The sequence below is a fragment of the Myotis davidii genome, unplaced genomic scaffold, assembly GCF_000327345.1.
Source record: "Myotis davidii unplaced genomic scaffold, ASM32734v1 scaffold524, whole genome shotgun sequence".
Lineage (NCBI taxonomy): Eukaryota > Metazoa > Chordata > Mammalia > Chiroptera > Vespertilionidae > Myotis > Myotis davidii.
Window position 1 is genome coordinate 2,249,282 of NW_006299263.1, and position 23,529 is coordinate 2,272,810.

Consider the following 23,529-nt stretch of genomic DNA (forward strand, 5'->3'; position numbering starts at 1 on the left):
CAAGTGAGCTGAATGAGTTTCAGCCAACCACAATGGTGAAAGACAGAAGCACCAAACAGTCTTTGAAATGGGTCAGTTATTCAATTTGACATGGTGGTGTTTTTTTATATATATATATAATCTAATTTTCCTCTGTGTTAATATTTTTAAAAAACACAAATGAAAAATGAAGAATTCTTTCCAGATCAATTTAAGGCTTCCCACCAAATGGAAACAGAAGAGGCCTTACACAATGTCATGTGTGATAAATGTATACCTTTCACGGCCTTAAAAGGACAGACCAAAATCATTTTTTGCCAGTCACTGATTAAGTATTGTGCCTTTAAATTGATGTTGTTCTTTTTGCTACTATGCTGAGTTTTATTATTACTGATTTTCTTTGATTAGATAGATGGAAATCTTTAATTTGCTTTAGATTTTCCTGTTCTCATTGAATGATTGGGGTGGGTTTTTTGTTTGTTTGTTTTATTCTGTTTTGCTTTTCACCAGGAAACAAATGTGATCCGAACTAGGTGAATGGTTAATGGCACAAGATCAACCTTCAAGGAACTTTCCCAGCCATTTGAGTTCCAAATGGCCATTTGGCTCCTAGAAGGTGCTGTTAAGCTGGGGACAGGGACGGGAGAGCAAGGAGTGAAACGGAACAGAAACTGGGGTTTCTATGCCTTTGCTTTTGGTGAATTTGTTTTCTTCAATACAAATAGTCAGATAGGAAGAATAATTGCTTTGTGTTTTATTTGTTGGTTGGTTTTCGTTTTCGTTTCTGGATTTGTTTTGTTTGATAGTTTAATTTCCCCTCTCTTGGTGCCAAAACCACCAGAGAGTTTTGCGTGAGAAAAACGTGACAGTACTTAATGAAACTCAGCACCTAAGGGCATAAGGCAGTTGAAGGTTTGTTTGTTTGTTTGTGTTTGTTTTATTTTGTTTTGTTTTGTTTGTTTTGTTCTTTCAATCAGCACCAATCCCATAAATGATCTACACTTGGTGTAAGGTATAAAACATTTTTTTTTCTTTTGGAGTGGAGACAGCTCCTCCTTCTCCACCCTATGAACAATAGTGTGGGATTTTCAATACTGTTTCTTATGTGTAAAAAACAAAAGAAAGGTCTTCTTTTTGTTTTTACTTACAAAACATAGAGAATATCTTTGTATACATACAGCGACTGGAAAGAAAGCTTATCTGAAGGGGTTGTGACGTATTATTTTCTTTTTTTTGTAGCGGTGGTGGTGGAGGTGGTGATGGTGGTGGTGGTTGTGATTTTGTGTATTGGGAGAAGGGAGGGTTATATTTCTTGCAAGCGGTGTGAACCGCAAACCAACTTAAGGTCCCCTTCTCAACTTGGGTCAAGACGCTCTTAGAGTGAAGACTCGTACTGTAGCAACTCATAAAGGAGCGGTCCATCTCGATACCGAATGCCTACCGCGGTGGGGGTGACATACTGCAGAATGTTAATAGTCCTTCTCAACCTCCTGTCTACAAAATGAGCATCCCAAGCTGGGTATCTCTTCCTTGGCATGTCAATCTTAATGAGGGGCCCTTCTGGGTGGTAAGGACGCCCCGACGGGGTGGAGGGCCCCATGGGTCTCACTTGGAAAACGGGCAAGCAAGTGTCAGCCGTGAGATCCTCCTGTTGTTCCGTTACGGCTCTGGTAGGCGTGACCTGGGTCCCCCGGTACCCAGGGGTCTGAGGCGCCATGGGCTCAACATCGGGGGGCAAAGGGATGCCCCAGAGCAGCTCGGCACAACAGGAGCTGGCAAAGATCTTAGCTCGTGGCCCCATGGGATGCAGCACACCATAATATAAGAGCATCAGTGCGATCCCAGCCACAAAGCTAATAAAGACACAACACAGTGCTGGCACCGCATAGAAGTCAGTGGTCTCCGGGTTTCTGTAAAAATACCAAAGGAACGTCAAGGCAGCATTCTCGGTCAAGACTATCGTGTAATATGCAAACATTCGATATCGAGTCCGCCCTTCCTTGACGTTAAACCAGCAGAAAATGTACACAATCCCTACCACCATGTTGAAGAGGATCTCCTCCCACTTGGACATGCAGAAGTCTGTTCCGCCATGGATGATCCAGAAGGCCATGGCGCACCAGTGAACCACCACGAAGATCCCGAAGTAGAGCTGGAAGATGGAAGCAAAGAGGGCAAAAGAGATAACTCTGGATGAGATGGTGAAGAGGCGCCAGAAGAGGTGGATGAGGGCCCCTCTGTAGCTCATACTCTTCTTGTCGTCCCTGGAGTCCCGCAGCAGCTTGTGATAGGAGGCTAGCACCCAAGCCAGGGACATCAGGGAAGTCACAGAGGAGACACCTGCCGGAAAGACACAAACCCACACAGTCAAAACCTTGGATGTCAACTGCAGGGCACAGCAGGGCTGCCAGCTGAGGAGACGCCCACACACACCGAGATCTAAAGGAGGAGGGAGAAAGAAACACAAAATCAGGAACCGAACTTGGAGGTCACAGCTGCTCCCTAAGCTGACAGCTTTTGAAAATCTAGTTTCAGTTTCCACAACCCAGCCCAGAACTCCTGGAGATTCACTGCTCAAGAGTGAAGCTGAGGCTGACATGCTTTGCCAAGGGGGTTGAGAACTGGGGCCCCTGTGGTGCCTCATTGCATCTGCTGTGATGGGCCCACATGTGTTCCATTTTAAGGAATTCCAAGTTCACGGGATCCTTGTTACACACAGATGTGTGGCAGGGGATGGTGTCCTTGTCACCAGGAGCTCATGCTCTCAGAGAAACTCATAGAAGGGATCACCCATTGTCAAGGCTGACAGCTTACTCTCTGCCTCCAGATCCACACCCTTCTCCTGCGGGAAGGCACTGGAGTCACCCTTTTGCCTTTTCATCAGTTCACTCAGGCCTCAAGGAGCCCTTCACTGAACCTTCTTCCACTTAGCTTCTCCCTCCCTCATCCGTTCCCTAAGGACACCCTGATCAAGGACTCTGGGGTAGTCTGTCTGTTTCGCTGGCTGCCTTTCTCACTCATTCTTCTCTCTTGGCCTCCCCACGATCCTTGTTGCTTTCTCCAACAAACCACTGCTGCATGTTCTCTGAGATCTTACGAGGTCCCATCCTGACCTAGCAGCGGTAAAACTCATAGTATGAGGATGCCTTTCCCCCACCAGCTTGGTTTCCAAGGCCCTGCATGGCATTCCCTGCATTTCTCCTCAACAGGCAAGTGAATGTATCTGATCTCTAGTGATACTGGAATCACCAAGGGCAATTTTATTTATAATACTGCTTATTTGATATGAGTAACTAAATCAAACTACACACAAATAGTTAATAGAGTTTCTCCAGACCCACCCATGAGCAAGCAATCTCTGGTCAGATATAATCATACAATCTCCTCTTAAGCAAGATCATCACCACCTGGCTCCCGCAAGTGTTATCTTCACTCAGTCCATCTAGCATCTCTTCTGCTTTTCCGTTCTTCCAACATTTCAAAACTAAATGCAGCCAAACCAACTGAGGTCCTGAATAGTGTTCCACAGACAACATCTACTTACCACATTTCCCACCCTCGCACCAGAGCACAATTCCCCACAACATTCTTCCAAGTTGAAATCAATGTTTCCTCGTCATTTTCTCTTAAGCTCAAAGGTCAGATCTAGGAGCCCATTCATCAAGAGACTAAGTAAACTGCCCCAGAGCACCAGGCTTCTGTTCATCTTTCCCAGGTCCTTGCCCATCTCTCCATTCATCTCCAAACCTCAATGAAGAATCAAAGTCCTTTGTCATTTTACACCCTCCCTGCACTGACCCATCTCACACAGCCCTTCCCTTCCATTTCAAGGAGATGCTCTGGTTTGCAGCTTGCAGAACAGGATAGGGTGAAAACAAAAACCAATATGTTACTATAACCATAGAAAAATCCTGGATGGTTAAGTTCTCCATAGAAGCCAATCTTGAAAACGCCTAATGACTTTCCACTTAGTTTTCTGGAAAGTTCTGAACAGGGTACTTTGGTGTCCTGCCTTGCCCTTTGTACACACAGGGCATTTCCACAGCATCTGGTGAGGGCATGCATGCTCTGCAACCATGTCACAGTGGTTACCCTCACCTGTCAGCCTCCTCTGTTCATGTTGTCTGTTGGATTGGTGCAGAGAGGGAAATAGGTCCCCTTAGGAGTCACATGACTTGGGCTGTAGGTTTCTGGAGGCAGGGATGTGCAATCATCTTAATAGTCTATACTAGGCTTATTACCAACACTGGAGCATCCTTGGAGAGTCCCTTTTAAACATCTCTGTGACGTCACCCCTCTCTTTGTGAACTCATTTCTTGATGTGGATAATAATATGTCTCAGAGGTTCTACTGACCCTTGTAATCAGAGGGAAATTCTACCAAAGCTGACTGGGAAGACGGCTATCTACGAGCCAAGGTGAGAGCCCTCAGGAGAAACCAAACCTGCCAACACCTTGATTTTGGACTTCCAGCCTTTAGAACTGTGAGAAAATAAATATCTGGTGTTTACCCAGCCTGTGGTATTTTGTTACAGTAGCCCTGGCAAACTAATACAGTGTCCTTTTTTATATGAAGAAACAAGATGATTTTCAAAAAGTATACATCTGTCAAGAAGTTGAATCAGGATTCAAATTCAGGCTCCAGTGGCCTTGAAAGTCACCACTGTACTAACGGGCCCTGCAGGCATTGCCTTGAAAGGGTCTGGGTGAGGGGAGAGGAAAGAAAGTCTGGGCACACTGGGTGCAGAGGGTTTGAATCTTTTGCCAAGAGTGGACAAGAAGTACAGTACCCATGGCTATCTGATAGAAGCCCTTGATTATGGAACTAAAAACCAAATGTGAATTCTATTCTACTTTCTTCAGGGGAGTAACATTCAAGCCACAAAGAAAGAGGTGATGCCAACAGAATTAACTGAGATCACTTTCCCTCTGTGAAATGATTAATCTTCCAAGGCCTGCAGTGTATTCCACTACAGAGGGAGGAAGTGTGGGGTTTTCCCTCTCTGCAGTGGCTCACTTGGAAGCTTTCTGTCTTGCCTGAGGTCAACCCAGAAGTCAATGCGTTACCCTGGCCAAGACCCAAGTTCACGGGAACCCGCTGTGGAAGCAGCCTGGTGGCCCTGTGGCCCCAGTGAAATTCTTGGATGGGCCTGGGAGCGTTTATGATTTGCTTCCAGCTATAGCTCGATCACTTTCTGCATTCCAAAGATCAGGCTGGAAATTGTTAAACACTTCACGTTTGACTGTGACAACTTCTGGGCAGTGACCTTCATGGCTTGCTCACTTTTCCCGGTGCAGACCAGGAGGTGGGGCTTAGAGCTGGCCCACTGAGCTGACCGAGTCCAGCCCAGGCAGCTAGGAGTCACTATGCTGGAGCCTCCTGGGGGGCCACGCCCCTGAGAAAGGCTTGGGAGAGGAATCTTCAGGCTCTGATCACTGAACCTAGGATCTAAGGTTTCCAGGAATGGAATGACCACAACTATAACCAACAAAACAGAGCAGAAGGGGCCACACCATGCAGTTGGATACTCCTTACTGAAGAGGGGTAGCCATCAGGGAAGACCCAATTTGGTGGTGACATTGCAATATCCAAGGGTCACTGTCAGTTGAACTGTTGCCAATTGGGAAACAAAGCAAAAAAGTGTGAGTGTGGCTGTCCCATCATGTGAGAAGCACAGAGACAGGTTATCTGAGAAAGGACGGGACTCTAAAATCGGAGGGTAGGGACAGATAACGTGAAAGACCCAGAGGCTATGATGAAGTGGGAGGGCTCAGAGACAGTAGGAGGGCCCAGCCTTCAGGGTGACATAGGGAGGCTGAGGTTTGGGAAGTAGAAGGCAGGACCATGGCTCAGAATGGGCCAGGGCTGCATTGAGGGGCCAGTATATGGGACCCCCGAAACACCACCAGAAAGGGGACTGGGAAAAGAAACCAAAATGCTAGAGCATCTCAGAGGGAGACCACAGCATGTGATTTGAGGAGTGCTCTGGGAAGCCACGGGAGTATCCACAGATGACTACGAGACTGCTTCTGAGTGAAAGTGGATGGGGTCCATGGCAGGACTCTGTTTTGCAGAATGGGATGTACCCACCTAGATCTGTCATCAGCTGCCCTCTTCTACCCTCTGCCACAAAGTGCTCAGTCTCTTCACTAAATCACATGTTGGAAAACACTTAAGGAAGAGGGATTGGATAGATGCTAAGCACAGGTAGGGCAGGGGTGGGAAGAGCCAGCTGTGCAGGGACCCACAGTTCCCTCTCCCTGGCTTCTTCCCATCACATAGTCATGTTCTTCCCATTTTACAAAGAGTAGCTCCCCGGACCTTGCATCCTCTCCCAATGCAACCCCACCTCTCATTGTCTCTTCTCCTCCAAATTTCTCAAAGGTGATCTTCTTGCTCCCTTCACTCTCCTACCTCTCCTCCAACCCCCTGGAGAGTTCTCATTGAGTTGGTCAACCAATTCCCAAGTGCAGCATTAAGAGGATTGGTTCAGTGCACTCCTAACTCTGTGTGACATTTGGCATTTGGACCCTGCTCTGTCCTTCTTCAAACTTGACCATTAGCTATGCCCCAGTCTGGCATCCTCCCCCTGCTGAGCTATTATCCCCATTTCACAGGTGAGGAAACTGAACTTGAATGTGGCCACAGCTATGTTCTGACATCGCATGCTCACCTAATTTGTAGGATGTTGGACCCTACTGGGTTGGTCCCCTAGAGATTCCCCAAACCAAGAAACACGGCTATTTGTCTACCTGCAGGTCAAGGTCAGCATGTCCCTCTTTCAACCCTCACCTCTTCCCTCCCTACCATTGATGCTACCGTTTGGGGGAAACTCTACCATCTGCTTTTCAAATTCCCATTGTGTATTTCCCCACACTGAGTTCCTTTAATTTGGGCAGTTCTTCCCTTTCCACCTGTCAACTTCCCCCTATCTTGCTACATTTTTTAAAAAACCCAGTCTCTTCTTGGAAATGCTCCCAGAAAAAAGATAACACAGCTGTGTGCATGGCTCTTTAAGCAACACCGTCTGTCTCCTGTCCTCACCTCCACCCAGGCACACAGCAAGAGGTGATGGCATAAAGGTACTTTACTAAGCAGGAAACCAGGGGGAAAGAAACAAGCCTCATGGATGCCATCTATGAGCCAGGATCAAAGACTCAAATAACTTGGCCAAGGTTACATAGGGAGTAAGCAAGAACGCTGATGCTGCAACCTGGGATTACCTCACTCCCCAGACAGGATCACGGTGCGGAGGCTGGCTCTTCCTGTCTTGTGAGGTGCAACTGTTACATTTGCAGGAATTCTGTGGGCTGTTTGATGTCATGTTGGAGCCTTAAAATAAGTGTGGTGGCCATATTTATACCAAAGAAATTGGCAAGTGCTACAAAAGCAGGATTCCCCCAATTCTGCTAAGAGCCAGTTGTTAAACAGACCAACTCTCCTTTCTGAGAAGCTTGGTGGGCATCATTGCAAATTAGAAGAGCCCCATAAGGTTCTCCTTCATGCCGACACAGTACTTCTGGGCAAACCAATGCTGTCTGTTAGAATCATAGTCTGTAAGAACCAATCTCTTTAAAACTTTCACTGAAAATATGTTCCCAGTAACTAAGGTCTACGGCAGGGATTTTCAACCAGTGTGCTGTGGCACATGGGTGCACCACAAGAATTTTTTAAACACGCAATACCTGACTATTTAGTCAGGACTGACCTCCTTTTCCTTAGATTGTCAAATGGAAAAAAAAGACAACAGCCAACACAACAATAGCCATCCAGTGTGAATGAATCAAAATTACACCTATTCGTTTGGTCAGATCGGCAAAAAAGATATTTTTTGGTGTGCTGCAAAATGTTAGTAATTAGTTTGTGTGCCGTGAAATGAAAAAGTTGGAAAATCACTGTTCTAAGTTTTTTTTTTTGAGCATAGTCTTTTCTAAGTACTGACATACCCATTTCCATCACAATTTTGTATTTGAATAGGATGTGATCCCCACATCACTCTGGAGGGACTACCCCTCCCAGGGTTTACAAATTGATAGATATAGCCAGCCACTGGTGCCTTTCCCCTGCAAACAAATCCATCCGGGGCCTGCACCCCCAACCACCTCCTTTATTGGGTTCTGACTCTCCCAGGCCACCAGCCTCCTGCTCTAGTCACCCCAGGCCCGGGTACTAGACAGCCCAGTGCCCCAGGGCCCCAGAGCCTCTCAAACTATTTGAACTAGCCCATTCTACGCCTGCTTCCACTGCCCTGCCCATTCCTTCCCACGGAAACCACAATAAAGACTCATGCTCACATTTCTCCCTCCCTCCCTCTGCCTCCTGATGGACCCTGGTGCTTCCCCATGTGGTGGACAGTACGAAGGCACTCGGGGTCAAGGTCAAACACCAGTACTTAAAGGACCCAGCAGGAAGAAAGCTAAATTCAGCCCCTGCTTCACGTCTCTCTTCTCTCTAAGATGCTGTCAGAGCTATCAAAATGCCATCTTCACAGCGGGCTGGGTAAAGGCACACTTCAGAGATCCTAGAACAAATGTCAGCCACTCAGCTGGCATGGCACGAGCCTCACGGATGCTGGGTCCTGGCTGGCCTGGAACACACCAACAAGGCTGTTTTCCATCCCTAGAATGTTCCAATAAACCCATTCTCATGTTACAGCAAATGGCTGACCGAGTTCAATGCCCTGATGTTCCCAGAGTGACTACATTTTAACAGAGGCTGTGAGACACCCTGGAAAGGACATGGGCTCTGATACAAACAGACCTGCCTTAGCTTATTGTTTGTGAACCATGGATAAATGTGGATTTGGAGGATTTGATGAACTGTGAATGTAAAGCATAAAGGCACATCTTTGAAACATAGACATACTATACTACATACAAAATATACAAATATATAGAGAGAAAAAGAATATGTATAGTGTACATACACATATTGATCACACACTGCTTAACAATAGGGGTGCATTCTGAGAAAGAGGATCTTGTCATTGTGTGAACATCACAGAGTGCACTTTCACAAACCTACATGGTCTAGCCCACTACACACCTAGGTTATATGGTAGAGCCTGTTGCTCCCAGGCTTCAAGCCTGTACAGCATGTTACTGTACAAAACAACAAGACAAAAAATCAAGCACAAGAGAAAATGATGCAATCAATGACGCGGTAGACACAGGATGTATGAGGCTGCTGCCGATGTAACATGCCATATGGTTGTACAGCAAACCTTTTTTAGAAGTAGAAAGAGAACACTCTAAAATAATAATAAAAAGTATTGTGCAGTAAATACATTAGCCAGTAACATAGCCATTTATTATCATTATCAATATACTAGTGGCCCGGTGCACAAAATTTGTGCACTCGGGGGAGGGGGAAGGACCTGTGCCCTGTCACAGTGCGGGAGCCCCGCGATCCATCACCCCAAAGAGGTAGGCCGCGCCCACCCATCGGGGCTCCTCGATGGATTGCCCCAAAGATGTAGGCCGGAGCTGGGGGTCCTGCCTCTGCGCCGTGCGGAGCTGAGGGACCCCCAGGCCTTGCCGCATGGAGGCCTCTGTCGGGCCCCACCCCCCTCCCCGATGCTGCAAGTCCCCACCTACCTACGCCTGCTGGGCACGCAGTCTCCTGCTGCTCGGTCATTACGTGTGATGGCATCCTGACCATTTGTATATTACCCTCTTATTAGTATAGATGTCTTATACATAACTGTATGTGTTACTTTTATATGACTGGAAGCACAGTGGGTTTTCTTACACCAGGATCACCACAAACACAGAAGTTATGCTACAATGTTATGACAGCTAGGATGTCATGAGGTGATAGCCATTTTCAGGTCCATTATAATTTTATTGGACCACCATCTTATATGTGGACTGTCTGTTGACCAAAACATCATTATGTGGCACATGACTATAATATTTATACACAGTATGCTCTAGTTCAGGAGTGGGCCAACTTTTTGACTCGAGGGCCACAATGGGTTCTTAAACTGGACCGGAGGGCCGGAACAAAAGCATGGATGGAGTGTTTGTGTGAACTAATATAAATTCAAAGTAAACATCATTACATAAAAGGGTGCGGTCTTTTTTTTTTTTTTTTTTAGTTTTATTCATTTCAAACCGGATCCGGCCCACGGGCCGTAGTTTGCCCATGGCTGCTCTAGTTCCAGAGATGTGGCTAATGTTATACTAGTATTCTCTGTCCCTCCTCCAGGCCACTATACTATACTATATTATATGTGTATTTACAAATATAGGTATCCCAAAAAATGTATACACACACTTTGAGTAGTTATAAAGGTACTGTTTATTAAAATACATTTCATTTTCGAAATGGAGCTCTCAGCTGTTAAAATGTGTATACCTTTTTGGAGGGACACCCTGTATATATATACATACATACAATATGTATATATATACTCACACTCTCTCTATATATATAATATAAATGACTCAATTATATTTGAATTGGTATTACTTATTGTTTACTAAAATGTTGGCCCCAGCGGGCAGAGGCCCCACCTGCCCCATTCATCGCTGTGCCCTCAGGGGCTGGTTCAGAGCCTGATGCACGGCAGGTGCTCAATGCAGACGCATTTGATTTGTGTAATGCTTTATCATTGACCATCAGACTTATACAGAATATTTTGTTTCAACAAAAGCCTACCCTAAATGATTCCCTCATGAAATTGTGCACTTCCCTGAGGGGAGCAGGCCTATGGCCAAGGCCAGGAGAGCTCCCAGCTCCACCCCACCTGCAGGCCCCTGTGTAAGTATGTTTGTAGGAAGAGGAGTCACCTGCTGGGAGTCTAAGATTCTGCAAATGGAGCGGACTGAGATCAGGCCTCTCAAGGCAAAGAGCAAAGGTCACTGCAGCCCCCTCTTCCTGTCGCCTGACCTGTCAGAAATGTGATGGAGGAGGGGTGGGCTGCAGGCTTTGTGTGGGAGGCAACTCAGAAAGTTGTAGTCATTAGAAGCTGAGAGATCTTTTTAAAAGGCTGGAGTCAGGCTTGTCCTGTCTCCCACGGTGTGAGAGATGACGTGGCCGTCAAAACCCCTGAAATTCTCCCAGCCGCACTGGTTTGGGGTCGCTTTACCTGAAGCCACTGAGTCCCTGAGGGTGATAGCCCTGGGTTAACCAAAACCATCATCTTCACGGTGGATGGTGTGGCCTCGCTGCCTCTACTCACAGCCCAGCAGTGCCAGCTGTGCTCTGGACAGGGCGGCACCACTGTTCAGCAATGTGGCAGCTCAGGTGAGCAGCCTGGTGGAAGGAGGCAGGACTGCTGAGCAGGTGAGGTTGGCACGGACTGTGTGGGGGCTGACCTGGAAGTGGTCCTTGCCCCCTTAGCCTGAATTCTGAGGGCTGGGTGGCCCTGGATGAGAAAAGCCCACCAGGTAAAATGACTTCACCAAAGCAGATCCTTCCTGAGGATGCTGGGCAACGTGTGCCTTTGACAGTTGAGAGTGAAATGCGAGCCACCATAACCGAGTGCCTCTTTGGGCCAAGGACCAATGCATGTCACTTACTCTTCACAAAACCCTTCTGAGGCAGGAGTAACCAGCTGTGGTTTACGACTGAGAAGACCTGAGGCTCCGAGAGGTTAAGGGCCTTGTCTGAGTGCAGTGGATGCAGCAACGAAGTGCAGAGCGGGGTGTGAGTCCAGGTGGGCCTCACCTGGCGCTGTCCACACCACAGCACAGGAGGCAGCACCTTCTGTTCCTGGCGACGGTCTCAGGAGAGTAAGAAAGGTGAGGGGTGAAGGATCTGTTGGGGCCCCAGCAGTGGCAGAAGTGGTGATGGGCCCCACGCTGGGCAGATTTGACAGCTGAACTCCAGGGTTGGCAGCGGTGGGCACGTGGGAACTGGACGTGCAAGGCAGCCTGGAAATAATACAGGACTCAGCTCTCCTCGGGTCAGCGTCAGACCCAGTCTTTACCTCTGGCTTCAGGGGAGTGGACGCCACACCCCTAGAACTCCTCTTGTCCTGACCAACTGAGCACCTCCAATTGGTCCAGAAGTGATCGGGCCCAGAAGTAATTGGGTCCTGGGGCATAAGTTTCATGGGGTGAAAAGTTGAGGTTCAGAAAGGGTCGCTCACCCATAGTCACCCAGAAGTGGAACAGCCTATAGGGCCTCACCGCCAGGCATCCTCAGGTTTGGTTCTCTCCCATTCCCTCCCTGACCCAGAGATGGGTGACGTGAGAAGACATCATTTGTGAACCATGCGGCCTTTCTTTCCTTGGACATCTTAAGGAATGGAGAAGATCTTTCGAAGACCATTTCATTGCAGTTTTTCCTGGAGCTCTAAGTTCCCATGAGGCTTAGAGTTTGTGGTTGTCTCTGACATGAACATCCAACCTAATAATTAAAGATCGCTGCTGCCCAGATTTCACTGAGATTTCCCCACTCTTCTCTTAGGGTCATTGTTTGCCTGAAAGGGGCTTCCGGAGTTCCTCCTGCCCTCACTCACCTGTCCAGGCCCAGAGAAGATGGGATTTGAGAGGTTTGCCCAGCATCCCTCCCCACTCTCTAGCACAGCGCTCCTACAGCCACCAGCTCCCTGTGTGGGAAAGTAGGGGCAGAGCTCACAGGAGAGCAGTTCTGCAGGATGAGGTTTTTTTTGTGGGACAATGAAGATGTTCTCAGATTGATTGTAGTAACGGTACAATTGTGTGAATATCCTAAAAGCCACTGAATTGTATACTTTACATGCGTGAATTGTACAGTATGAAAATTGCTTTTCAATAAAGCTGTTTAAATATTTAGAAGAAGAAGAAGAAGAAGAAGAAGAAGAAGAAGAAGAAGAAGAAGAAGAAGAAGAAGAAGGAGGAGGAGGAGGTGGAGGAGGAGGAGGATTGGAGGAGGAGGAGGAGGAAAGTGGCTCTGCTGGCAAGACCCCCGGGAAGGCGGGGCTGAGCTATAGAAGTGCCCAGGGACACTCAGCTCAGCCTCCCTGCTGCTCCTCAAACACTGAGAAACTCTTAGCTCAGGCCTTGCCCTTGGCTGTTACCTCTTCCTGGCACACTCTCCTCCAGAAATCTGTGGGGCTGGCTCCTTCCCATCTTCACATCTTTGCTCAGAGTTCACCTCTGGGAAACCGTCCCTGGCCTCCCTGTTGAAAGCCAGGCACAGCTCTGCACCCTCCCACCCCTCTTCCCAGCTTCATTGTCCCCAGAGTGCTGGGTCATTTTCTACAACAGGTGTCCCCCAATTTCCCAAAGCTGGCATTGCGCCCTTTGCTTTTATGAAAGACCTACATTAGTACCTGTTTCTGTGAACAGAAAGAAATTGGAAAAGGACTTTCATTTTCACACCAAAAAAATAAAAATAAAGGTGAAAAGCAAAAACAGTGTTCAGTGTTGGTTTTGCCCAGCCATGGTGAGGCAGTGTGCACCCAGACAGCGAGAGCAGCCCTGCCAAGCTTCTTCCCGGGCACACACTCAGCCTCTCTGCCTCTCAGCATTCAGCCCACAGCTCTGAATGGTGTCTGTGAGCATCTGAGCTGTAGCTCAATTTACTTTGTGCATCTGTTAGCAAGATGGGACCTAAGGGATCAGAAAAGCCTAACAGAGCTCGAAAGGGCGTTATACTTAGTGCAGAAGTGGATGGAATTAAGGGTGTCAGTGATAGCGAACGAGATAGACACAGTGTGTGTGTGTGTGTGTGTGTGTGTGTGTGTGTGTTGAACTTGCCCGCCATTCGTACTATTTGCATGCAGAGAGAAAGGACCTTGAAAGCTGCCACAGTTACTATTGGTTCTGCTGGTGGCAAAGCGGCCTCTTTGAGTGCGCACCCAGCAACGCGTGCAACGGAAGGTGTCGCCTAGTGGGTCTACAGTGTGGTGCTCCGCTACCTGGGGATGCTCAAAACTCCCCCATGGAAATGAGTGGTAATGGCTTCTCCACTCTATGTCATTCAGCTTAAGAACGTTTTATAGAAACATTGGACTTTGGGATAGCAGGGGAAACCTGTATATAAAATAAAATATCTGTTTTATATTCTGGGCACATGATAGGTGCTTAATAAATAGTTATTGAATAAACAAAGGAATGGCCCAATTACAGTTAATACACAGGCTCTGGCCTTGCAGATCCCAGTGCCTCCCCCAGGGGTTGTGTGGGCAGCCCGTGCAGGCGCAGGAAGCCTGCCTCGGCGTCCCTCTTTGTTCCAGCATTTTACGCACAAACATTTCCAGGTGAACAATTGCTGTTTCGTCTGCGCTAACTGTCATGAAATCGATTTAGTTTGTCCTTCCCATAGTTTTTTCTGCAGCTTTAAGGACTCTCCCTTGTATAAGTACATACTACAGTTTCTTTTGCACTTAAACACTTGTTAAGAGGGCAGATCTCATGTGAAGTGTTCTTTCCACAGTTTAAAAGAAAAAGAACCCTCCTTCTCTTTTTCTCTTACCAGTTGTTAGGGGCAACCTCCGATGAAAGGCCCCAGAATTACCAGCAGATTCAGGCTTGATTGACGTCATGAAGGGCTTTATTTAGGTCTCTCTCTAAAATCCTTGCAAAATTTTGCCTAAACGCGTAAGGTGTGAATGTCGTGAAGCCACCAGTAGCGGAAGCAGGGCTGTGAGTGGGAGCCGGCTGCGAAGGGCCCCATGTACACACCCAAGGAGACGTCTCACTGGAGGGCAGAAGGGTGTCTCCTCGAAGGAAGAGGAACACAGAGCTGGAGAGAGGCCATGCCCGGGAGGCGGGGAGGCGGCAGAGGCCAGGCCTAGTCTGTGAGCTGGCTGGAGGAGGCAGGCGTGTCTTTGTGCACATCTCCTCATTTCAGTTTTGGGTAAAGATGCAAGACAGCCAGGAGAAGGGGGTGAACGGGGGATTGCCCATCCTGTCCTTCATTTATCTGTTCCCAGCCAAGACACAGGCGTGTGCTGAGCAGTTTGGAAGTTGAGATCAAAGGCTGGGAGATCTTTGTACCGATTTGGTCTGAAACCCCACATAGGTCTCCAAGGTGGGCAACCCCAGCTCAGCAGGGGCGAGGTCAGGAGAAGGGCTCTGCTCCTCTAGGATCCCATCGAGCTGTGGCCAACACTGGGAAGGGATGGGAAATAAGAAACGCCCAATAAGCCTAGACAAGTTGATGAGGTTGTTGGATGCAGTGGGTTGGTCAATTTAATAACACAGCTTACTTCTTGGTCAGGAGGAAACAGTGGGGAATCCATGGCTCTCATGTAGAGCACAGATCTGTCACCTTCAGGCCACACAATCAGATCGCCATCGCTTTCTGGGTGGCAGCTCCACCTCATTGTAACCCAAATCCTAAATGATCAACTGTCCCAGACTTATAGGGTGGCAGCTAATGTCCACAGGGGAAAGACACAGAAAACATCTTTTCACATAAGAAGAAAAAAAGCTCCCAGGAGGAGAGACGAGGAAGTCTCCCTTTGCAGGGAGAAGGAGCGGAGGGCGGTGTAATTGAGCCAACAGCGAAGACGCAGCCCCTGGGCCTTCCCTGCTCCCAAGGGCTAGACCCAGAAGGCTGTGCTCTGCACATGGAAACCTGATCAGGAGACTAACGTGGGGTGGAGGCTTCCCATGGGACGCGGGAGGCCTTTCATCCTCACTGGGGCAAAAGACACAGACCTTCCGCTTAATGGGAGCTGAGAGGCAAAGGCACACGTGCCTTTCCTAAGTGCTGGGGTGCTGTCAGTCGGGGCTTTGCCAGAAAAAGCAGCTGTGGTCCGAGTCACTGGAAAGGCTTTGGGTGTGAAAGGAGCTCGCAACTGAAGTTAAGAAGGAAAATGACCAGGGAGGTTAATGCCAAAGAGACAGAAAGCAAGAGCCCTAATTGAATCTTAGCGCCTGGCGCTTGTTTAAAAGAAGGTTGGTATTTAAAGGCAGGGCTCAGTACTTCCTCATGCTTTCTTGTCGTAGTAAAGATGCTCTTTCTTCACGACATTGGATCTAGACATCCGCGGTTATTGATGGTCAGGTGTGTGTGTGGGGGTGGGGGATAGGCTGGGGGGGTAACCTGGGCAGGGCTTGGCGTTTGAACCACATCCTGTAGATGCTGTGCTACCGCCTCAGCTGCAGGCACAGTGCGGCAGAAAGAGGAGCCTTCCTGGCTGTGTGACATTGAACAGCTCACTTGCTTCTCTGTGCTTCAGCTTCCCAAATGTTAAACCAGGAGGGTGGGCGAGATGGCCTCTCTCGACCGCTCCAGTTCTAAAGATTCTGTAGGTCCAAGTCCTTTTGCAAACTGAAGTCGGTGGGTAAAGCTTTTGGATACTAAGGGTGCCTTTCTGGGCGTCCTCTCTCAGCAGTTGCCCAAGCCCGCTCGCAGGGTTTGGAGGCACCTGTAAGAGGTTGCACGGTGGAGCGCCACTTTGAGAACAAGTGAAATCTGCTCCCGTCCTCTCTGAGAACCGCTTGCCCTTGGGAGAAGCATGTGCCCCACGCGTGTCCCTGAGCAGGGCTGGGCTGCACCAGGCCAGCTGGCGCCCTGCTGGGAGCAGAGGTGACTCTACCTTCAAGCCCCAGCCCCAGCGCCTGAGGGGGTCTCGAGCTTCTGATCCCACCCAGGGATTTCCAGTCTTGCCCCCCAGCTGATGAGAGGGTGAGGGGCAAGCTGGGCTGAGAGAATATCTGGGGTTGCCTGGGGCTTTCTCAGAGGGTTTCCAGAGAGATCTAAGGAGACTGAGGGATGGGAGCCACCCTGGAAATGTGGGCCACTGGATTTTAATCCCGAACCCCTCACTCACTGTGTAGGCCATCCACTGTGTCCGGCCAAGCTCTCCTAGTCTCCAAGGTCAGAATAGAGACTGTTCCCAAGGAAAGGCCAGTCAAAAGCATATGAGCTCCTGTGTGTCTTTCTCACTAAGAGGTGTTCTGGGAAGCTGGGTCTCAGGCCCATTCCCTCACCTCCTGGTCAGATGGCGCTGCCTGATAGTCACACAGCAAGGCTTCCTCATGTGCGCTGAGCAGAGTGGCTCACACGGATGCTCCCGAGACAGAACATTTCCAGAAAGCCAAGCCCAGGGCAGATTCTAGAAGCACCGTCTGCTGTACTAACCAGTATAATTGCATCGGGGTACACATGCACATGCACACACGTGTGGACACCGGAGATGACAGATCTGTAATGCATGTCAACTTCTGCTTCCTCCCTGCATCAGTGACCCGTTCCTGTTGAATCCACACAAGTCTGTCTCTTTGAGACTCACCCACAGCCATCCTTGCTAAGGACACAGGCACTGGAGCTGGCTGCCTAGGTCAAGATCCAGCCCTGTCAATTATAAGCCTTGTGGTTGTCTCTTAACCTCTCTGGACCTCAGTTTCATCATCTATAAAGTGGGAATAATTAGAGCATCTACTCATAGGGTTGCTATGGGATTTTACTGGGTTAATCCATGTAAACTTCTTAAACTAGTCTCTGGTACACAGTTGAGCTCCCCAGAAGTCTTAACTAACATTACTAGTATCATCGTCTTTGTCATCATCATCATCATCATCATCATCATCATGGTTTCCACACTCAGTGCAATATGCCCTGTGCTCTAGGCACCTAGAAGCATTCACTCCTTGCCCACTCCATGCTCTCTCAGGCCTCCGTCCCTTGGCACTTGTGGTTCCACTGCCAGAAGAGCCTCCCAACCTTCTCTTTCAGGAAAGCTCCTATTCCTCCATCAGAACCCAGATCAAATGTCACCTCCTCCATCACACCCCCAGGAACAGTCACTCCCTCCTCTGTACATACAGTCATCAAAACATTTAACATGTGCTGCACCAGACCGTAAACTGCCGAAGGGGACGTCTTTGCAAACCCCTTCCTAACACAACATCAGGCCCATGGCAGGTGCTTGACAAATGGTGGTACTGTGATGCCAGGGGAAGGTGGTCATTGGAGCCCACATGTAGGGCAACTACTCAGTGTGGGCTTAACCAAAAAAGGCAGAATTGGGTGCTATGTAGGTGCAGTGAGTGCCCCTCCCCTCCCACCCTCAATGTTCAGTGGAAGAATCAGGAAACCCCAAAGTAAGGAAAGGTCACAGAGCTCTTAACCCTTTATTCGTGCTCCTGCCGATTCCCCCTCCTCCACCTCAACACGCCAGTTAGAAACCCCCGCATGCACACTTCTCTCACGGCCCACACCAGCCCTGCTAAGTCTTGTTGACTCACTCTTCAGAGCCGCAATCAAATCTGCACATCCAGCATCATTTCCCAGAAACGCTCAACCCCATCATCTCATGCCTGGACCTCCTCCACCAGCAGCAGCAGCAGCAGCAGCTGCTAAGCTGGTCCTCCCAGCTCAGCCTCAGCTCTGCCCTCTGCACAGCAGGACAGGGAATCTTCTCTAAAAGCAAATCTGATTGTATAGCTTTCCTTTGTAAGCCTTCCCACTGCGCTTGGTTTAAACCCGAGCTCCTTGCTGGGCTCAGCCCGCCCAGGCTGGCCAGGCTCCTGCCTGCCCCTCTGTCCTCCCCTGCCTCTCTCCTCCCTAGCTCGTCCCTACTGCCCACCTCCAGCCATGCTGGGTCCTTACATTTTTTAGAACAAGCCGGGCTTTTTCTACCTCAGGACCTTTGTATGTGCTGTTCCCTTTGCCTGGAAGGCTGCTTCTTCTTCTCTTCCTAGATTTGGCTCCTCATTGACACACAGCTCAGATGCCAGCTGTCTGGAGAGGCTTTCCCTGAGCCCCGCCCTGTGTCCTTCAGTCTCAGTACCATATTTGTCTGCTCCAAAGCAGTTACCACATGTCCTCTTTCTAATTGTTTTCATTCTGTCTCCCCAGAGATTGGAGATGCATGAGGGCATGGACCACGTCTGTCATGCTCTGTGTTGCCCATGGCATGTTTAGGGCACCTGATCTAATGCATCTTTGTTGAATGAGAGACTGCATAACTACCCATAATATGCCAGGCAAGGTACTGGAGAGGCAAATGTGCAGCTCATGAGACCTCTACAATACTTCCCAAAGCAGTTACTATGCCCACTTCACGCATGAAGACACCCAGTTGGGAAGTTAACTTGCCCCGTGTCATAAGTCGGTAAATGGCCAAGGTGGACTTCGCCTGCGGCTCTGCCTGACTGCCCACAGTTCCGGACATCCTTCCAAGCCCGGGTCTAGCCCAGGACAGAGCTGCCAGCAGACATGAGACTCATACCAGTGTAAATGGTGCATTAGTATATGTTCCCTTTATTGCTCTATTTTTATCTTTATTCCAAGACATCAGATTTAAGGAAGACCCCGCTGAAATGCCCAAATGACTCTAGCATAATATTTGTATGGGTCATTATCATTATTGTTATTATACTAGAGGCCTGGTGCACAAATTTGTGCACTTGGGGGGGGGTGCCCTCAGCCTGGCCTGCACCCTCTCGCAGTCTGGGAGCCCTCGGGTGATGTCTGGGGAGTGGGTCTAAGCCAGGGGTTCTCAACCTGTGGGTTGCGACCCCTTTGGCGGTCGAACAGCCCTTTCACAGGGTCGCCTAAGACCATCCTGTATATCAGATATTTACATTACGATTCATAACAGTAGCAACATTACAGTTATGAAGTAGCACTACCATGGAGGCGGAGAGGCTCCCACCACTGCTGCTGCTCTTGCTAGCCATGTGCCCGGCTTCTGGCTGAGCAGCGCATCCCCTGTGGGAGCTCACTTGACCACCAGGGGGCAGACCCTACATTGAGTGTCTGCCCCCTGGTGGTCAGTGCACATCATAGCAACCAGTTGAACTGCCTTAGCATATCATTAGCATATTACACTTTGATTGGTTGAATGGACAACCTGGCACATTGCATATTAGGCTTTTATTATATAGGGTTTTTCACTTGAGTCTGATTTATGGGAAAACTGGACACAATCCACATTGCAGGCTTGACTATTGCACTGTTAAGCCAGCAATAAGTGAGGACTAGAAGGTGGAGAGACGGCAAACGTTAGAGAGGCTGGCATTGGACAAGATCAACAGAAAACCCCCTGCTAGGTGATAGTGATTTTTCTAACCATCTACTAGCATGAGCGGCACAAGGTGGACAGGTGTCCCCAAAGGCCAACGAAAGCAAGGCCAGTCAGCATGGGTCCTGCTGGCAAAGCTGCAGTCCAGTTCACACAGTGTGTCTACAGTACGAGCTCTACTGCCACCAACAGCAAAACAGCCAGATGTCGTACGAGGCACTGACACTTGCCATGTCATTAAATGCTCACAACAGCCCTCTGTGTAGGTGCTAACATCACCCTCATTTCAGAAACGATGAAACTAAGGAACAGAAAGGCCATCCCTCCCCAGAGCCCGGCAGTGATCGGGCAGCAGGGCGGGAGCTGGCCACCTGTCCAGTGGGCCGCGCACCGAGCTCCCAGGTGTCTGGGCTGGGAGATTCCTTCTGTGTGGCCATTGGGTCCCTCTCAAGTTCACAACATTCTCTCCCCTCCTCCAATTTCTAATGCTTGAACTGATTTTCTTTAAAGCACGTACATGCTATGCAGCCTCCAATGGGGAAAGAGAGGGAAGGCACCTGTTATCATAACGAAATGGTGCGGTGATGACAGACGGCTGGTAGTGATGGACGAGCAAAACGCCAAGCCCCTCGCGTCTGTGCCCGGCTCCTTCCTTCCCATCAACGCTGCTTATGTCACAGACCCCATCCCCCCTGTTTGGGGGTTTACAACCAACAGCAAAGACAGGCCCTGACCTTTGTTTAGCCAGTGGCTCCCAAATGTATTGAGCCACGAAAGACTATTTCAAGAAATACCTATTCCATACACCAAACGAATGTGGGCGAATGCTCACCCGACCTCTGAGCTGCAGGGGCGCATGGGGTGAAGGGCCAGGGAGTTCCCCAGAGCCCGCGACCCTGCCACTCCAGCTCCTCACCCTGGTCCCTGCTGGGGGCACACTGCCAAGCAGCCCCTTGATCTTCACTGACCTTGGCCCCACTGGGCTCCCAGGTCAAGAGGAAGCAACATCTGCTGTCCCTTGAGCTTCCTCTCCAGGATTTCAGGTGCAGCCCAGGCTCATAGTCTGAGAAACTATCATAGAAAGGACACGCTCAGCAGGGATGGCCCACAGGTGGGGTGGGACTCCCTAGGACCTTGCCCAGCCGCTCACTGCCAGGCCTGGATGTGACAAGCACACCCCCAAGGTTCCTGCGGAGTCTGACTGTTTCAAAGTGATCCACGGGCATTACATCACTGCATCCCCTAAACATCCGGGATGACTGCCCCCCGACCCTCTGGCTCATTCCAAAGAGGAAAGGAGGCCTCAGAAAGGTGAAGGGCCATCTCCAACGTCACTGCAGGGTCCACATGGTGACCAGGACCCCGGCTGGGACCAATGCCCTGTTGGGAGCTCACCCCTGCGTCACCCTGCCATCTGCCCTGTCTATTTGTGGTGCTGGGATGTGATCAAACATTGGAAGGACATCTTGGCTGCCTGGGCTGTGGGGTAGGGGAAGGAGATTTGAAACTGAAACAGCAAAGGGCATTTTGGATTGGGGGGGAGGGGGCCGGTCTCAGACTGAAACAGGGTTGGAAAAAGGAGGACCCGGATGGGAAAGAAAGGGGCCCGGCCCAGCCCCCAGCCAATGTGCCCCCTGGAGCATGTCACCCTGGCCTGGGGAGCTCGGGGCCGTGGGTGTGGAGGCTTCATGAGCAGGAAGGACGCCTGCCCGGGCACCTCATGCTGTCACCAGGGCCCACGAGGACTCCCTCAATGGGGGAGCAAGGCCGGTCTGACCATCGAGACCTGGGGTGAGACTCCCCCTTGTCCGGGGAAGCCTCACCTCACCAGGCCTCAGACTTCCTGCTGCCATGGCGACCAGTGCCGTCCAGGCTGGGCGCTGGGGGCTCCCGGGTCTCCTGGGAGACCACCTGGGGCCACAGGGGCCGGGACCGGAGAGAAGGCCAGGGGTCGGAGTGTGCCGGGCCCTGGCCCCCATCTAACTAGAACAGAGCCACCGGAGCCTGTTTTATAAATGGGGCTTCTACGTGAGCTTTGATTTGAAGCAATAGCCACAGCCTCACAATGTCTGAAACCGCTGCCTGCGGAGAGTTAGTCTTTTCGTCACGAGCCGTCTCTGGGCAGCTCCCCATCCTGCATATGTAGGGACACAGCTCAGGCCAGCACTGAAGGCATGGCCCAAGGGGACCAGGGCCCTCCCTCTGCTGCTCCAGGGACATGAGAGGCCCCGGCTCTGCTCTACTCATTACAACAAAGTGGCGTGGGCGGTGGGCAAAGGTGTTTGGGAAAGGTCTGTGCCACTCAGGCATTTGATGTGGGTCGGGTCAGCATCCCATGGGGGCCTGGGCATCCCAGGGACTCAGGGATCAGAATGGGCGACACCCACAGAGTCTGTGGGACACGGAGTGTATAGGAAATGGCCACCAGGGGGTCCCCAGATGGGATGGGGGTCTGCCCCAGCCCACGGTTCCGGCTCTGGGGGCGGGGCACTCACAGGGCAGCGTCTCGGCGCTGTTCTCCTGGATCATTATGCAGAGCTGTAGCACCAGTTGGGGGGCGCTCTCCAGGAAGGTCTCCAGGAGGCGCAACATGTTGACGTCTGCATATTCATACATCATAGCCCAGTAGAAGCGTCGCTGGTGTTCCTTCTGCCGTTGGCTCTGGATCCCCAGATACATGGTGCGGATATACCTGCCGAGAGAGATGAACAGAACAGAGAGTGTGGGTGGGGGTGGGACTCTGGAAGGGCCATGCTGCCCCCCAAAACCAGAGCCAACTATGTTGGTGTCTCTCCTTCGCTCTGAGGTTTTCCAGACACTTGACCCAGCTCTAGGGGTCTTCTGAGCCCACGGACACGGACATGGACATGGTGCTAAGGCTTTGGGTGGCATTTGTGGAGCTCCTACTCAGTACCATGGCAGGGCACAGGCCATCGGCAGGTGAAATCCCCACACAGCACAGAGTGGGAACAGGCAGGGACCCACAGTCGGCGGGTGAAGTAACTTGGCGTCGGCCCCAGGCCATTGGACAGCAAAGCTCGTGTGTCCTCCACACTAGGGAGACCCTGAGGCTGTGTCCAGGTGTGGCCAGGGCACAGGCAGACAGACGCACTGACCCCTCCATTGGAGAGGACATGGGCAAAGGATGCAGGTTCAAGCCCCAACTTGGTTGCTTGCTAATGGGACCCTGGACTATCACTCCAACTCTGTGTCTTGCTACTCTTCTTTAACATGGGAAAAGAGTCGAACTTGGGGGTGGTTAAGGAGATAAAGATGGTGGGCGCACATCCTGGGTCCAGTAAGAAAACTCCCTGCCTCACTTTTACCTGAAACTTTGGGAGCTGTCTCCAAGCCACAGTCACCGGGGGCAGAGGGGCGGGGCGGGGAGGGGGGGCGGATATCCAAGGAATAAGTCGGCCAGTGGTCTCGGAGGCCGGGCCAGGAAAAAGCAGCTTCAGAAAGCATGGTTTTGTGGCCCAATCAGGATCAAGATCACGAACCACAAACCAGGGCCCACAGCCAATTGGATGGAGCCACACATGGGTCCCTGACCATCGCAGGGAATGTAATCATTGGGCCTCCTACACAGCCAAGCCTGAATCGTTGAGGCTGTGAACACGGTTGATGCCTGGCAT

General features: G+C 50.2%; 1 protein-coding gene across 1 annotated transcript; it reads right to left on the bottom strand.

Annotated features, from left to right (window-relative positions):
- Window positions 1-339: 339 nt before the first annotated feature.
- On the bottom strand, window positions 340-23,529 carry XKR6 (X-linked Kx blood group related 6). The gene is made up of 3 exons (XM_006774775.2): window positions 23,480-23,529; window positions 22,390-22,586; window positions 340-2,319 (listed from the first exon to the last, which is right to left on the bottom strand). The coding sequence occupies exons 1-3, from the start codon at window positions 23,527-23,529 to the stop codon at window positions 1,355-1,357; spliced, it is 1,212 nt and encodes a 403-aa protein (XP_006774838.2). The 3' UTR covers window positions 340-1,354.